General features: G+C 39.7%; 1 protein-coding gene across 7 annotated transcripts in view; it reads left to right on the top strand.

The window, feature by feature from the left end:
• SYNE2 (spectrin repeat containing nuclear envelope protein 2) overlaps positions 1 to 17,465 on the top strand; it is a 280,177-nt gene that overhangs the window by 183,560 nt on the left and 79,152 nt on the right. For 5 of the 7 annotated variants that reach the window (XM_074327378.1, XM_074327381.1, XM_074327379.1 and 2 more), the window contains exons 63-71: positions 383 to 457; positions 2,433 to 2,546; positions 5,900 to 6,016; positions 9,306 to 9,536; positions 12,960 to 13,142; positions 14,149 to 14,277; positions 14,839 to 14,960; positions 15,105 to 15,246; positions 16,464 to 16,595. In XM_074327378.1, the coding sequence (XP_074183479.1) occupies positions 383 to 457; positions 2,433 to 2,546; positions 5,900 to 6,016; positions 9,306 to 9,536; positions 12,960 to 13,142; positions 14,149 to 14,277; positions 14,839 to 14,960; positions 15,105 to 15,246; positions 16,464 to 16,595 (1,245 nt within the window). Of the gene's footprint in view, positions 1 to 382; positions 458 to 2,432; positions 2,547 to 5,899; positions 6,017 to 9,305; positions 9,537 to 10,913; positions 10,967 to 12,959; positions 13,143 to 14,148; positions 14,278 to 14,838; positions 14,961 to 15,104; positions 15,247 to 16,463; positions 16,596 to 17,465 lie in introns of those variants that run through there. The other 2 variants (XM_074327382.1, XM_074327383.1) reach the window with 2 other exon arrangements.

Raw genomic sequence — 17,465 nt, 5'->3', positions numbered from 1 at the left:
CCTCAGGAGCTGCTTATGAAATGCCACAGGCAGGCGGGTGGGAGCCACTCCTATGACATCTCCCTGCGAAACAGTCAGCCCGTTGCAGACTCCAGAGGGGCCAGCACTGCTCTAAGGCCCACTCTGAATCTACATTAAGGAATCACATTCTTGAATTGTTGGCCGCAGAGGGCAATGCAAATGAAAGAGATTTAAGATTTGACTGAGTCATGATATTTGGCTGGCTGAGCTGAAGTTGCCAGGCCCAGAGGGCTACTCGCGTAGGTGGGCATCTTGGATAAATTGACTAAAATAGTAGCTACAGAAAAACACAGCCAGACTGGGATCCTGGGGACGTTGAATGACAGCTCGGCTACAGGTGTCTTTGTGCTGTGCCTTTCAGTTGAACAGAACAGGCTCCATGGCTTTCCTGCCAGCAGTCAAGGAAGAAGTGGAAGACAGCTCGCTGAAGAGTGAAGTAAGGAAAATGATTTTCTCGTTCAAGTTTGTTAGAACCGAAATCTCTAAAAGAAGGTCAATGGGAAGGTCTTACAGTGAATGGAAACATAAGGATTTTTCAAATTAATGGCAATATTTTATAAGAGTGATTGAAGTAGTTCTCTTATGTTATTAGCATTGTTTAAGTGCATCTAAACCTACTTTTCACCAGAGTGGGATAAATGTAATTCAGACACTCTTGTTGGCATAAGGGAAAAGATGAAGTTCTTTGTCCTGTCCTGACTTCTGAGTATTTTCTCTGAAGTTTTGAGAGTATGCTGTTTGGTTGATACTCCTGGGGTGCTTCCTAGAACTTTATTTTTCCACATTTGAATTACTTTTTTTGTCTGAAACAGCATTGCCAAGGACGCAAAGAGATGTGTTAGCCACTAATCCTTACTACTTCATTAGAACTGGTTGAATAAGACATTTATAGTTGTATTTCCTGATACCAACTGCCGTTTCATATTTTAAAAACAAGATATAATGGTCTTGTGCCAAAAGGAAGAAAATTACAGCAATTTGTTTATGTGTAACCACCAGACGTGTTCTCTGCTCATTTTATAGATTGTTAAATAGCTCCATTGTCACAGAGAACAACCCTTTGTCCTGCAGTGTATCACTAGGACATGGTGGCGCTGCGTACAGGTTTACAGTACTCTGACCATCAGACAACTTTGTAATCTGATCATCACACCCCTTCATGGCAGTTAGAATTGTGAGAATGGAGAGAGTACCAGGGGCCAAAAACTGTGCGCATAAGTATGATTCTGATTTGAGACCTGGGTTTGCCTCTGAGCTGATATGTTTATAATATTCACTGTTTATCTCTGACAACAACAAAGACATACATGTTCATCAGGCTGTGACATTAAAGATGGCATCTAAGGTTACATTTACCAAAGCAGATTACATTTTTGAAACACAGTTTTAAAGACCTCCTTTGTATGACATGAGCTGACTCCCAACTTTTAAGAAGGCTTTTTAAAACAAGTGTTGGTGAGGATTTGGAGAAAAGGGAACCCTCATGTACTGTTGGTGGGATTGCAAGTTGGTGCAGCCACTATGGGAAACAGTATGGTGGCTCCTCAAAAAATAAAAAATAGAACTACTCTGTGACCTAGCAAGGTAGCTTTATTTTGGGTATTTATCCAAAGAAATCCAAAACACTAATTCAAAAAGATGTATGCTCCCCTATGTTCCCTGCAGTGCTGTGTACAGTAGCCAAGACATGGAAGCAACCTAGGTGCCCATCAGTAGACGATTGGATAAAGAAACGGGTACATTTGTACAGTGGAATATTACTCAGCATAAAAAATGAAATCTTAACATTTGCAACAACATGAATGGACCCAGAGAGTATTATGCTAAGTGAAATAAGACAGAGAGCGACAAATATCATATGATCTTGCTTATATGTGGAATCTGAAGAACAAAAGAAACAAATAAACAAAAAAAAACCCCAAAACGAACAAACTCAGATACACAGAACAAACTGATAGTTACCAGAGGGAAAAGGGGTTGGGGTCTGGGTGACAAAGGTGAAGGGATTAAGAGGTACAAACGGGTAGTTACAAAATAGTCATGGGGATATAAAGTACAGCATAGGGAATATAGTTAATAATATTGTAATATTGTATAGTGCCAGGTGGGTACTAGATTTATCGGGGGATCATTTCATAAATTATATAAATGTCTAACCACTACACTGTACACCTGAAACTAATACAAAATAATATTGAATGTCAACTATTATTGGAAAAAACAGAACTTTTTTTAGGCTTCAGAAAGAGCATTTGGAGACATATGATTTAATTAGCCAAAGAAAGAGATGAAAAATAGGGGGAGAGGCGGAATTAAGGACTATAGTTATGCTGCCTGGTAAGCAGAGTAGGGTGCTGGTTATGATGGTAGGAAATCACTTCCCTCTTCTGATCAATTGATTACTGTGTTAGAATGGAGCTAAGAGAGCAGAGCCATCTTCCGGGTCTTGGTCTTCCCTTGGGAAGCATGACAAGGACATGGAGGACGATGATAGAGCATCCTCTTCCGCTGGAACCATCGTTCAGGTAACACTGGGCATAACATTTATGGGAGGGAAGACTGGGATGAGAAGGCTTAGAAAGTCCAAGAAAAGAATTTCCTGTTGGAAAGAATGCTGAGGAAAGGAACCTGCTTGGGCTGGAAATTTTTTAGGTTTCTCACCAGGACCTCCGCACAAATGCCAAGACAGCCAAGTACTTTCTTACTTGCATTTCTGTTGTGCACTGAGTGATAAAACGAGAGTATTTTTCTGAGGAAAACGCACTATGTGACAATCCAGACTGACAAAACAGGTAACGCAAAGGAGCACCTAACAGAGTTCACCATGAGAGTTTCACAAGCATTTAACACACCTCTTTTGGGAGTAGTTGGGGGGAGGGGTCTCCTCGTAATCTTCTTTTTGAACAAGGTAGCGTGTAAGACAAATTAATGAAATAAGTCTTTTTGTTACTAATGAGCTTTTAAATCTCCAGTCTCTCAAAGTAGAGGGCAAAATGCCCTCAGTTTAGAAAAACCATTATAAGCTGACGTGAACACAATGCTTTTCTGTTGCTCCTGAAACCCCCCTGCATCATTATGATCCATGTGCCTCCCAGCTCCCACCACACCCCCAGCTCCCAGGCCAGTCCTTTCATTACTGTTGGCACCAGCCTTGTATCTTTATCGCCAGCCTCTGCCTCTTGACAGGTTCCTTGTCTACCTTAGAAGCATTCACTTTTTCCCTCCCTAACAAATTCTTTCTCATGGCCCCGCCCCTCCAAAGTGAGTGTCCCAGAACCCAGACTCTCTTCAGACACTGCTTTGCTTCCCTGGGAAGCCCTTCTCTCCACATCTGCCTGAAGACTGCTTACCCAGGCGCATCTCAACTTCCACCTCCAGGAAACCTCCAGGCATGTTTTCCAGCAGCATTCTGCACCCCAGTTACAACTTACCACGTTTTTATGCATCTACTGACACAGTTTCACGAATGGTCAGAACTCTGTCTTCTACATTGTCCTGTCCTGGACTGGGCTAAATATGGTACTTAATGCATTGAATTTCTTGGTCCTGCTTTCCAGGTCGGTTACTGTACTTATTTGCCCCTAAGTGTCTTTACTTGGTGCTCCTCACCCTTTTTGTAAGTTTTTAACCCCTGGCTCCACTTAAACCGCCATTGACTTCTGGAGCATCAATCCATGCCCTCTTCTTAGTCCTAGTACTTAGTGGTCTCTCCAGCATTAGGCATGTCGGCTACCCCTTCTTGAAATGCAGGGTTCCTTTGACTTTAATTCTGCTCTGTCTTGTCTCACCTGCCTGCAGCCCCTCCTCCATCTCCTTCCCATGCCCCATCCATGTGATGGTAGGCACGCTGCCAGTGTGCTGCCTGCCTCCTTACTCTCTGTTTTCTCTTACAACAATTTCCTCTCCCCCCAGAGGTGTAGTAGTCACCTCTAGGCCAGTGATTCCCAAATCAAATCACTAGTCTTGACTTTTCCCTTAAATCTGTTCCACATTTCTACCTTCCTGATAGATTTCTCTTTTTGGATGTATTTTCTTCATCTCACCCATTTTACCAACTTTCCTTTAAAGCTTGCTGGTGTTCCTCATTTCTCAGTGTCTATTAATGGTACCACTACTTTCTCAGAGTCTAAGACAAATTTCAGAATCATCTTAGATACCTCATTTCTGTTACTTGTTTTATCCAGTCAGTGGTCCACTCAGTGTTTACATCCTTCTATTATTTTTGCCATCATCGTATCCCAGGAAATTGTTACTTCTTCCGTAGACTTTTGGAGTAGCCTTCTCATTGGGTTATAGCCTCCAGTCACTTTTCCTAACATACCATATACAGTACTAACTCATAGCTTTTCGTAAAAAAATTAACAATCTGCAGTCTTTCATGGTTTCTAATTATCCACTAAATAAAATGCAAATTTCTTGGCCTGGCATTCCACACTTTTCATGATCCCTACCTACCTTCCCAATTTTACCTTAAAAGTTAAACCAAGCTTTACCTTTAGTTCTTTGTGTATACCTTTTTAAAGTAGTTACTGTTTTTAGTACAAGGAACTGAAAAGTAACATGTTGTTAGGAACTGCTAGTTGCTTTATACTACGTGTCATTGTTTAATCATCCCAGGCATGGATGAGGTAGATTATATACCCATTTTAAAGACGAAATAAGTGAGACTCAGAGTCCAGGTTAACTTGTCCAGGATCACACAGCTTATAAGTAGAGCAATCAAGATTGGTCAATGACAACACCCATACTTTTCCCTTCACAGTATGTCCATCTTTTTGTGTACATGACATTTTCCCTTTGCTTAACCTTTGTTAACCTAATAAGTGGAAGTGCTGGATCAATGTATACATCCATGTAAAATGTGGCAAACATTATTATACTACCCTCTAGAAAGACAGTATCAATTTTATTTGTACCAGGAATGCGTGGAAATGCCTCTTATCCCCAAGCTGATACTGTATATTTTCAGTCTTAGCCAAACTTAGCTAGTAGTTAAATTGCATTCATAGTCTAGGAATGTTGACTATCTGGTTGGGTGCATATTGGCTTTTGTATTCTTTTATGAATTGCTTCTTCATGCCATTTGACTGTTCTTCTATGCAAGGGTTGGTGTTTTCCTTATTGATTTATAAGAGTAAGAAGGATAGTAACACTTTGTAATTTGTTATCCCAATCTGTTATTTCTCTTTAAACAGATTGTGGTGTCTCTTGTAGTGCACATTATTTTTTTTATGTTTATACTATTAGGTGGGTACAAAAGTCAATGCGGTTTTTGCAATTCTTTTTAACCTTTTAAACCACAATTACTTTTGCACCAACCTAATAACATTCTTTTCATTTATTGCCATGTTTTAAAAGTCTTTCCACATACCTATATTAGGAAAAGATTCACCCATCTTTTCTTCAAGAATTTTTATGGTATAACTTTTTAAATTAAATATTAGATACAATTAGAATTAATTATTTGGAGTGAGACAGGATCTAGTTATATTTTGATGAAACGCCTCAGCAGTTTTTCCCAAATTTAATAAATTCATCTTTTCCCCCATTATTCGGAATGTGGCCTTTATCATATACTCTTATTTAATTTTAATTCTCATAGTAAGCCACTGAAATACGTAATTCTCTAGATTCCTTATGTGCTCCTCATTCATTAGAGAGTTGTGGAGAACTTAAGTCTTTCAAATAAAGACAAATGTGAAGAAGCTGGTTGATTTTTTTTTTTTTCCCTAATGAGCAAACTTTTTTTTGAAATCTACCTGACTTCTCTGAACATTTTTGCAAGCCGGTGCTTTGTAAAATGATCCAGTGCAGGAAGCGTGGCTTGCTGGGCAGCAGAACAGGAACTTTTCTGGACCTCTGATGCTTCTCTTTATAGGAGGCAGCTGGGAAAATGAGCACGTGTGACAGTTCCGCGGCACACACTCTTGTGCCAGGCTCACTAAACACTGATCCAGGCCCAGAATTTTCCCTGAGCCCCAAACAAACAGAAGAGGTAAGTCCCAGCGCGTAACAAGCCAGCTGCTCTGAGCACCTAGAGATGACACGCTTTCTGTGTTTTGCAATACTGTGTGTTTCACATCAAGCAGTTTTTGTGACCCTTAATGTCTCCATGCCTGCTGTCTAGCTGGAGAACTGGAAAATCTGCCGTCGGATGTTCACGTAGAAAGTAAGCGTGGCACAGAGCAAGCAGAGATTTTTCACTCACCATTTGTCAGGATGAACTAGTCTTTCCATTAACAATGGCTACTTTCTTCTGTAGACATAGCTTACAGGGGCAATGAGAGCTAATGTTAACTGGCTATTACATTAGAGGCATTTGTATTTGCTGTTTAATCCTCGGATTAAATCAGGTAGGTTAATACCAACCATAAGTTTATAAATGAGGAAATCAAAATTCAGGGAGTAGAAGCACAGCTGGTAAATGGAGGAGTAAGGAGTCCAACTCAGAATATTCCAAGCTGCCATCCTCATTCAAAAAGTTAGTCTTGAAAGATATGAAACCAGGGTAGGTTTGGCCTCACAAAAGAAACTGCCACCACCCCACCCCAGCGGCACGTGTAGTATCTGTGCAACTGTACCTTAGCCAGGCAATTTTGCAGTTTAGAAAAAAGGGGCAGCGGGGAGGGAGGCGACATACAAGTATGTGTATAACTGACTAAAATACTAAGGAGTGAGTTTGAAGAGTTGGTATCTTGGCCTGAAATATAGCTACCGTCAGAAAATGAGCTTGCATTTTAACTGGATCCAGTTACTTAGATTAGTGATGTGTTGATACAGAAATCAAGAAGTATGACATTTATTAACTGAGAGGCTCATTTGGATGCCAGAGGGTGGACTCAATTAGGTCAAGAATGTGGACTTGCAGACTCTAAGGCATCATAAAATCACAGATTGAATCCTGGTTCTACTTACTAGTTGTGTGACCATAGGCGTTTAAATCCTCAGTTTCTTCATCTGTACACTTGGAACAATAATGCGGTGTAAAATAGTGATAAATGGTTTGTGTGTCCCATTTAGCATGCTGGCCTGGCTCTAGAGCCCAATAAAGGATTAGATATTAATTAATTTACAGTTACGCTGTAAAGATGACATAATTCTCTGTCTCTGTAATACTTTTTAGCCCCCTCCCCCTCAAAGTGCACAACCATAAAACATTTATTTAAATACTTTCTGCTTTTAGACTTGGGAGCTATCATTTAGAGACGATATCAAGCGTGGGGGCGGCTATTGTGGAAAATCTTTGAGCTCAGATTTAAAATATAATACCACAGAGCTGTGTGATCTTGGGCAAGTAACTTATGTCTGGGCCTGAGCTCCTCAGAAGCAAAGTGGTAAAATGGGAGGTGTGTGAGCTGATTAAACATTAAATGCACTTGGATTTCTTTGACTATGAAAAGAATGGATGAACTCATTACTGGCAGGTTCCCCAGAGTATTGAAGTTCTATGGTTGCAAGTATTCTTTTTGTCTTCTGTTCACCTTTGTATTCTTTTCAGTTTCAAATAACTAGCAAATAAAGCCCAGATTAGTTATCCAGCTTTCTTGTTTCCTCATTAGTGAGAAAGCAAAGAAACCCAATATTGTCATTCAAAAAAAAATGTGTGTGTGGCATATGACAGGTGCTGAAATAAATGTTTTTGAATAAATAAGGAAGGCAGATAATAAATCTGGTTTTACAGATATATTAATATTAACAGTTGTTATCTCAGGTAACAAAAAAGAGGACCCCGGAATCTGCCATTAAAATAATCAGATGATGAGAAATTAGTGTCTGGCAGTAAAATCAGACAAATGTTGCTTTTTTAAAAAAATGAAGATTAAAACAGAAAATTGAATCAGGTAAATCCAAGTATAGGCAAGGGAAGACTTCTTTAAGATGATTCTTGAAGAAAATATTAATAACAGCCGGGGAGAAGTAGTGTTTAGGCAGAAAAGAGCAAACATGAAGTTAATAGATGGTAAAGGGGAACAAGTACAACCCAGAGACACTTTTGCCAAACTAGTTTTCATGATACCCGTTAGTGCGTGTGAGAATGAATGGGATTGTCGTACCCTGCTGTTTTTGTGAGCTCTTGCCAATTTTGTTTACTTCAGTTGTACTGAAAGTTCTGTGTTTAAACAAAATTCCACAAACACTGGGAAATGTGCACTTGAGTTGTACCTTTGTCAGCAACTCCCATTAGAAGTTTGTTGCTTGGCCAAAACTATGCCTTATTACTAGATGCTAACATGTAGTTAGTTAAGTTTTATATAGAAAACACTGTATTTCATCATAATCATAAGAAAATATGTATGCAGATCAATAATTTTACAGAGCAAAACACAAATCCTTGTTCCTAAAGGAATTTCTCTAGAAGGGTTTCAATATTCTGGAAAACAATATGGGAAGTAAATATATCTCTGTATCAAATCCCTTTACCTCCAAATTGAAAACATCTATTACATAATTACTAAAACATTTTTATTTGTTAGCTGGGAGAAAATTTTCTCTTGGATCAATAAGCAACCCTGTTGTTTCAATATGAAAATACATTAACACTTTTTAAAATACTATACCATAAGTATTTCATCCTGAACTCAATAGTATTTGAGTACCTAGAAGGTGAAAAGTAGTTTTAGGGATTCTCTCTGAAAAACAGAAGAAAAGTTTCCAGATTACCCCACTGAAGCTTATTACATGACTGCCTCAAACTATATTTAATAGGGAGAAGTTTAGATGAGTAACAGCATGTATGTTAGCAAAAATAAAAATAAAAAATCCTACAATATTTTATAATTGAACTACTTGAGATGTTAAGTTAAAAGTGTTTGCACTTCCTTGTTTCCCCACCGGTGTGTAAAGATCTCTTTTTTCCCGTTTGAACAGAGTGCACAGCAATGTAAGCATTGCTTAATCATGTGTCATTCAACTTTAAACACTGGCCAATTCGCTGAAATGTTTCAAACACGCACACACCCACATGCACACCCTCTCACTACACTCACCTGTCTCCGGGGGCCCGCTGTGTAATGAACTGGGAACCCGTTTGCGTCCTCTGTGCCCAGGAACACTGTGTCTGTGTACCTGCAGATCGGCTGCTTGGAAACCTGGGCCGCCAGGTCACGTGATTGTTGCTATGAGTGTGGAGGTGCAGTTTTCTTTTCTTTCTTGCTTCTGCCTGTGTATATATTTTTTCTTTTAACTGGGGAAATGCTGCAAGTTCACAGGTCTTTGCAAGCCCAAATCTGAAAACTCTGGACTCTTGGCTTTTCACTGCTGGACTATCTTTGGATTTATCTTAGGGTGCCACACCTCCTGTGAAGTCTGCAGCTCTGGGCTTTCCTGACAAGCAAGGAGTTTTTGAGGCCACAGTGGAGAATCCTAGGCCCGAGCCTGCAGAAGTCCTCCATGTCTGCAAGACCCAGGTGGCCAAGCTGGAGCTGTGGCTGCAGGAAGCCAACGTGGCATTCGAGCCAGAAACATTAAACGCAGACATGCAGCAGGTGGTGGAGCAACAGCTGGTCGGGTGCCAGGTAAGGCTGATGGGTCGGAGTTCAGGGCCTGCCTCCTCACCAATCACCTTCCAAGACTGGGTGAATTTTTCTTAAAGCAACAGTGTGTTTCTTGTTGTTACTCTGACCCCTCTGTTTATCTTGGCCTCAACTTTTGGGGGAGACAGTAGTGGGTAAGCACTCAGAATCTGGAGTCCAAATCCAGGTCTGTCACATTAACTGTGAACTTCTCACCTCATTTTTTTCAGATAGCAGGTTATCTCTTAGGACTTTGCCAGGGTTAAATGAGATAAGGAATATAAACTAGTGTCTGGTGTATAAAGGATATAAAAAGTGCTCAGTAAACACTGTTATTTTTATTCATCATAATAAGTTCTTTGAATTTTTATTCAAAGGATGAAATAAAATTGAATATCCTGATTTGCAAGACTCCAGATCCAGCATAAAAGGGCTTTGCTGCCATTTCACTCTGGATGCTCTTGCTCTTCTTTGGGAGGGACAGAATGTAAACTTCCGTGCCTTTAGTCACTTTCAGTAACATTTGCAGGCTCACCCCAAAGTTTGGGATCCCTATATCTACATCCCTTCAGGAAGGAGCTGGAACGTTGACATCGCAGCAGCATAATTGAGATTGAGTGTCCCCCAACGGTGCTTAGGCCAGCCCCGGACTGCAGTCTCTGCCTGATTGGCTCATTTGGCTGCCACTGACAAATGAGTGGTCCCCAGCGGGAGGACACCCTCTCAGAGTACCCTGTCTCACTGGCCTGGCCACACCGAACTCCTCCCATAGACAAAATGGGGTGGTGGGTAGTCCACCCTTCTGTCCAAGGCAGGCACTCCTCCCCTCTTTCCATTCAGGCCCACAGTCTTACAATAGCCTGTGCCTGCCTAGTGGCGGACCCAGGCAGGCAGGCTGACCCCGTTCCCTGGCCAGCTAAGCACCTCTGACCCTAGAAGTCACCTCTGAGGGGTGGGTTCACTCAGATATTGTCACGACCACGTGGCCTGGCCTGGCTGACGAGGCATGGGAGTGTGGAAGAGGGTATACTACAACACAGAGCAATGCTGTGCTAAACTGAACCTGCGGCTTTTCTAATGCTGAGTCCCAGCCATGTAAGGCTATCCAAGATCAGTCTGCCAGTTCCTTCTCCTGCTGACTGGGAGAAGACCCCCTGCCGATTCCTTGATCATCACCAGATCCCCTCCTGTGTGCACTTGTAGTGAGTTCAAGGATTTGGTGGCTGCCCAAGGAAAAGACACACCACAAGGTGGCGGTAACACACAGCGAGCTTTATATGGGCCTTGTTTTGGCAGGATCTTGGGTGGACTGGGAAGTCCTGCAGAGCAGGAGACCTTACAGTGGGATAGGGGTGGGGCCACCAACCCGGAAGGGGAAGAGGACCAGGACTTTCCCCGGGGATCTGGGAATCAAGAGGAGCCTGTGTGTCTAGGTAATGTCAGAGCTACGAAGGGCAGCAGAGGTTGGGGTCTTTTAGAGCCCCAGAGATTGTCTTAACCGTGGCTAACAGATGTGGGGTCCAGTTTTGAGTTTGGCACCAGTAGGGTTTGAGCAAATGATTCTGGCCTACTGTGAACAAATAAACAGCATAGGAGCCAATATACAGGGGATAGCTTTGGCTCATTTATATCACACCATGCCATATAGAATTTAATATTGAAACCCAAACAAAGGCTAAGTTCTCAGTGGGAAAATGTCCAAAGGACAGGAGGAAACAGATCAGTCGAGAAAAATTATATTTGATAATTTGAGAAGTGTTCAACCTTGATTATTAAAAACATATAGATCAAAATAGCTGTCTTGTTCCTACATTGCATTGGCAAAAATTGTATCATCCTGGAAAACTCTGGAGCAATAGATCCACTAATGTCTGATAGTTATCTCTGATTGGTTCAATGTTTTGGAAGGTCAGCTGTTAGCATATAAAATATCCATCTTTTTGACCTAATATTCTTTGACCATTGCTTTAAATTTACCCTCTGAAAATAACACAAAAACGAGAAAAATATTTATGGCAACATTAATTACAAAAATGAAGAACTGTAAACAGCTTTAAAGGCTTAGCAATATCCCTATTGTTAAGTGACTAATGGAATATCAACTTACAACTATTAAAATGGGAATCATGAAGCATATGTATGTAGATACATTAAAAAGTATTAGGTTGGTGCAAAAGTAATTGCAGTTTTTGCAATTATTTTAACCTTTTATTTTTGTAAACCACAGTTACTTTTGCATCAACCTAATTTGTGTGTGTGTGTATAAATATATATATATATTTACTATATATATATATGTATAAAATAGCTAAATGGAAAAAAGTGCATAAAATTATAGTACACTTTGTTTATAGCCACTCAAAATCTGAGTACATATTGTTAAGCTTAGAAGTGTGTGTATAGGATACTAGTAGTTTGCTTGGATGGAGTTGTAAGATATATTATTTGAAAATTTGTTTTAAGGATAGAGTTTTTCCTTGTTTCTCTCAAAGAACTTAACTGAGTCACACACAGAGGTTTTACCAGGTGATCACAGAGCCGGAATGTGAGTCTGAACACTGCTGCTGCCCTGTGTGCCCAGCCAGTTGGCGTGGCGTTTGGGCTCCTGGGCCCCAGGAGAGGGCAAACTTGATCTCTTGAGAAGGAATGACAGTGACTTACTGGGAAACCTAACTTCGTCTAACTGATTCGTTTTTAGATCCGTGCGTAAGCTGGCCAGTTGTATCAATGACTTAGTGTTTTAGGTTCCAAATTGTTTCTTCTGTGGTCCTCTTAATGATGTTTTGGAAGCTTATTTGGCTTGAGAAAGAAAGGGGAAAGAATTTTCCGAGTTCTGTGGAATTCTTTTTTTATCACTACTCAATACTTGGATTGCAACCGAAATAGGTCAGGAAGGTGGGGAAAAAAATAATAAGAGCACAGACTATGTATCAAGCTCTGGGCAAAGTACATGGATATAATGAACTCCTCAAAGTGACCCCAAGAGGTAAGTTCTGTCATTCTCCCCATTTTACAGATGACTAGAGGCACCGTCATGCAGAGTAAGCTGCCTGGCTACTAAGTTTACCCAGCCACCAAGTGGCAAGGCTGGGATCTGAACCCAGGCAGTCTAATTCCAGTGTCTGTTCTTAACCACTATGCTATGCTGGATACATTCAGCTGTGTTTTCTAATGTGATTATAGAATCACTTATGTTAGATTATTTTAGAGAATGACAGCTGCAATTTGGCGTGGGTTTGGTTGTACACCTGTTGAAAAGCACAAGTATTATACGGAAGCTTTTTTTTCTCTCCCCAACGTCCCCTCCAACCTGTGTGTCTGGAACTTCTTATGTACATTTAGGTAGAGAGAGTGAATCTAACATGTTGAGGTATAACAATTGCTCAAGACCAAAACTATAAATAATGAAATGATTTTGTTTCCTAGACGATGCTAACAGAGATTGAACACAAGGTTGCCTCTCTGTTAGACAACTGCAGAGATCAGGTCTTGGGAGATAGTGGAGCCACTCACCAAGAGGCTGAAGCACTTTCCTTGAAACTGAAAACTGTGAAGTGCAATTTGGAAAAAGTCCAGCTAATGCTTCAGGAGAAATACAGTGAGGACCAGGTAACATACGCTGTGTATAAACATGTGTGTAGGTATACGGTAAGCTATCAGGAAGGAACTCTGGGGGCAGGTGGTGAAACAACTACAGGGGAATTATACTAAGAGAGAATTATGCCTCTTCACACTGTAAGGGATGGTTGCCCTGGCTTTTGTTACTGGTTTCATTTTGCTGTGCAGTTTTCTAATCTAGGTTGTTATTAGTGATGGTGTAGATTTGATTTGTGTTGGTTTGATTGGGTTGATCTTGTTGGTGATATGGTCTGGTGTAAAAACCTTCATAAAAGAAGGATGTATTTTAAAGGGATTTTGTGACTCCCGTTGACTGGAAAATGAAGCCTTTATAGATAAGATTAAAATTTGACATCAGAAACATAAAACCTGTTTCCAGGATACTTTTGTTATTCATTTACAAATATTTATATGTATTGATTAAAGTATCATAAAGTGTTCTTGTGACTTTAAAGCATTCGATATTTATAAATGCAAATGTGCGTTTTATGAGTAGTATCTTACTATATAAGATTTTCATCCATACTTAAGAGACGGTGGTTCCTACTTGGAGGTCTTATATTCACAGAAATAAGATTAGCTGAAAATACACAGGTTCCCCTTTCATCCTAATATGTTCTCTCTCTTTTAAAAAAAAAAAATCGACTTATGTTATAGACATAGGGAAAATTTGAATTTATAAGCATACTGCTATTTTTCTTTTTGATTTTTTGTTTTACTTTGTCCTTAAGGGAAAAAAGCAATAGATTTCCTGACTTTTAGTAATTCACTGGATGACGTAAGTTGAGGAAATGATAAGATGACCACTTCATCAAATGTAGTGGTTTTTGAAGTTGTTATAAAATAAGTGCATTAAATCATAGTATTAATTATAGTAAATAACAAAATGCAATCATTTACTTCATTTAAAATGTTTGCAATATGTAGTCTCATTATTAGAATTGAAATAAACTGGATCATTTTTTTAATTAGTCTGCCATCATATAATTTTTTGCAGCATTCTACCATTCCGAAGAAACCTTCAAAGCATCAAAAAGTTCTCCAAACACATAACCTTTCTGAATTTGAATCTGTTATAATGGAAAGGCCACAATTCAGCAGACAAAAAGATTTCCAGCAGCAACAGGTAATTTCAGCTCCTAAAAGTTATAAGGATAAGAATAAAGCTTTCTACGTGGAATTTCCCTCTGAACTAAATGCTCAACTGCCATTGGAGCACTTGCTTACGTGACTGAATGGAAAGTATGAAGTGTGGGTCTTCCTGTATGTGCAGCGACTCTGAGTTTTGAGCATTTACTGCAGCAGCTGCTTTCTTTTGCTGCTACTTTGGGGACTTTCTAACTTTGCTACGTTATAAACGTGCATCTTAAACTAAGCAAATATCTTCAGGGTGTACTTATCTCTGTAACTGTAACCCCTCTTTCACTATTGTTTCAACATGTGTTAGTATAGTTTTGGTGACTTTCCATGTGTGTAATATACATTAAACAACACTTGGTCATTGTGTGAATGTTTTAAGTAGATTTTTGAGAAATGAAAGTTAATGAGAACAAGCAAGCAAAAAAGAAAAATAGCAAATGATGATTTAGGAAGTGTTTCAAAAACAGATTATCTCAACAGAAGAAACCCTTGGGTACTAATTGAAAACCTTGATTGATTGAACCATTTGAATCTTATTCAATTATAGGTTCTGGAGTTGAAACCAATGGAACAGAAAGACTTAATCAAATTCATAGAATTTAATGCCAAGAAAATGTGGCCCAAGTATTGCCAACACGATAAAGATACAACTCAGAAATCATCTGTGAGGTAAAACATTTTTAAAGCGTGGGACATTGAGTACTTTGATGGTTGGGAGAACTAAGAATGTGTTTCACTTACAAAACATTGTCTGAAAGTAATCCATTTTTTATATGTTGATTATCCTTTTTACCTTTTGTTTTTCCTTAAAAGTGATGAGGCATCGAGCCCTGAAAATGATGCCTCAGACTCAGTCTTGTCAACTCAGAGCCAAAGTGGAGCTAAGTGGCAATATTTAGATCATGAACTCGCGTCAAAGATAAGGCCGCCTCTTCCTGAGCTTGTGGCGCCTCAGGTCAGTGTGAGCCTGCACACGGTGCAAATAAGCATGTTTATCCTTGAAGGTCCAACAGGCATTCATTAAGTGCACATGTATGTTCTGCACTGTGTGGCAATTTATTTGTCCGCATTTCCCATTAGATGGGATGAAGAGAAAGACCGTGTCTGCCAGGTTCACTCACATTTGAGGGCCTGGCACAGCACTTGAACCATCATAAAATCTCGGTGACTATATTGAATGAATAATATATGTGGAAAACACTTTAAGAATGATACTGTGCTATATGAGTGTCATTCGTTCGTCAAAAGATTTTTGGAATCTGGAGTGTGCCCGCCCTGTGCCAGCGGTACCTGTCAATAAGTATTCTCTCCAACACAGCTTATCATTGCCATTATTGGTTTTATTTATACTGTGCCAGCTGCTGCTAGAGTTCCCTTTACACAGGGAGCCCACGAGCAGCATAGCACTGTTGCTCACAGCTAATCAAGCTTCTGCCTTCAACTTTGCACTCAAAGCGCCCAGGCGAAGGTTACCAGTGATTTCGCAGTGCCCCAATCTGGTGGGAACTTTTCAGTTCTCTTCTACTCTGCAGAGAACCTTATTTGACCAATTAAAGTTGAATCAAACTCATTGTAGGGCTTGAGACTTTGTTTCTCCTTGTTATACACACTGTAACATGTACGTAGTTCTTTCTCCAAGAAAAGAACATCATCAGTAGTTCTTTCCCTAAGCAGAGTAACCTATCACCACCCTGGTTCTTTTTGTGTGTTAGTTTTCCAATTTGAAAAGAAACAAACTCTGAATTATTCCTTCTTCTGAAGTAACAGCTCATTTTCAATACTAGTTTAGTTTTTCATTTGCAAATTGAGATTCAGATCTGTCTCTGGAGGTGACTATTTTATCTTAAGACTTGACTAGATAGTAAATGGGAAGAGAAACAGCTGACCTCAACGTGGATAGCATTGCTACCGAATTTAAGGATTAACGATTGTACTGTTTTTCAAATTACGGTTTGTTTTTCCTTGTTTTGATATCCAAATGGACTCTTAAATGTCTTAAGTAAAGCCTGTCATGACTTTTCAAAGCTGTCCAAAATATTTAAAACTTAGTTATTTTTCTTATAAACCAGGAAGGTAACTTGGAGGCTAGCATGCTAAGGCATTTTTACTGTTCTACATTAACATCAGCAGGATCTCAAACTGTCTGCAATAAGGTTTCCCTTGTTCAAACAGGTTGCCACAGATACAAGTATTCTACCTCGCATGAGTGTGTATAACTTTAGATACCCAACAACTGAAGAACTGAAAACTTACACCACCCAACTTGAAGACCTGCGTCAAGAAGCCAATAATCTTCAGACACAGGTAGCAGCTGCACGTTACATGTTTTCCTCATTGCAATAACAAAAAAGAAGGGAGATACAATATTGTAAATTGGTCATGATTTTATTTACAGACAAATAATAGAACACATAATGGATTGGGTCCTAGAATTGCAAATAGAATTTATCTCTCTTGCCAACTCTGATAAATGTGGTAGTGGCTGCTTAGACCACCAAATGCAGACGCTTCTGAACCCGAGTCTACGATTAGCAGGAACAAGGATCATGATCGATTAGTACTGTCTGCAGTGGTGCTCTGGGATTGGGAGATTGAGGAAGGAAGGTGGGAGGGATGGTGAGAAGGAGTATTGGCAAGGTTTCCAACCTTGAGTAGGCTTAATGCTGAGACAGTGTACTGGGTAATGTTAAGTTTCCATCAGAGAAGACAGTAGGAAACAGTCCAAATTGGGGTGTTACTAGCTTTGACATGCTTCTAAATCACTTGTAACTGGTCAAAAATTTCAAGGTGATCATGGGTAAAGAAAAAGAGGTGGTTCCAGCAGTTTATACTAAAATAGTCCTGTGGCTCTTAAACTCACAAGGGCATAATTGCACAACCCTAGGGTCCCCTCTTGGAATCCTACATCTAAGCGTGGCCTTAGTTCTTACAGTCAACCCATAAATGACAGTCCTAACTCCTCCCTGCTCCACAACCCATCCCTCTTTTTTTAAAAAATTGAGATATAATTAATATTTAACATTATATTACCTTTGAATATACAACATAATGATTCAGTATTTGTATCTATTGCAAAATGCTGACCCAGTAAGTCTAATTAGTATCCACTACGCATAGTTACAAATTTTTTTCTTCTGATGAGAAATTTTAAGATCTACTCTCTTAGCAACTTTC

This window comes from Rhinolophus sinicus, linkage group LG03 (genome assembly GCF_036562045.2).
Source record: "Rhinolophus sinicus isolate RSC01 linkage group LG03, ASM3656204v1, whole genome shotgun sequence".
NCBI classification, from domain to species: Eukaryota; Metazoa; Chordata; class Mammalia; order Chiroptera; family Rhinolophidae; genus Rhinolophus; species Rhinolophus sinicus.
The sequence above is the reverse complement of the archived record's forward strand: the minus strand, read 5'-3'. Positions and strand labels throughout refer to the sequence as shown.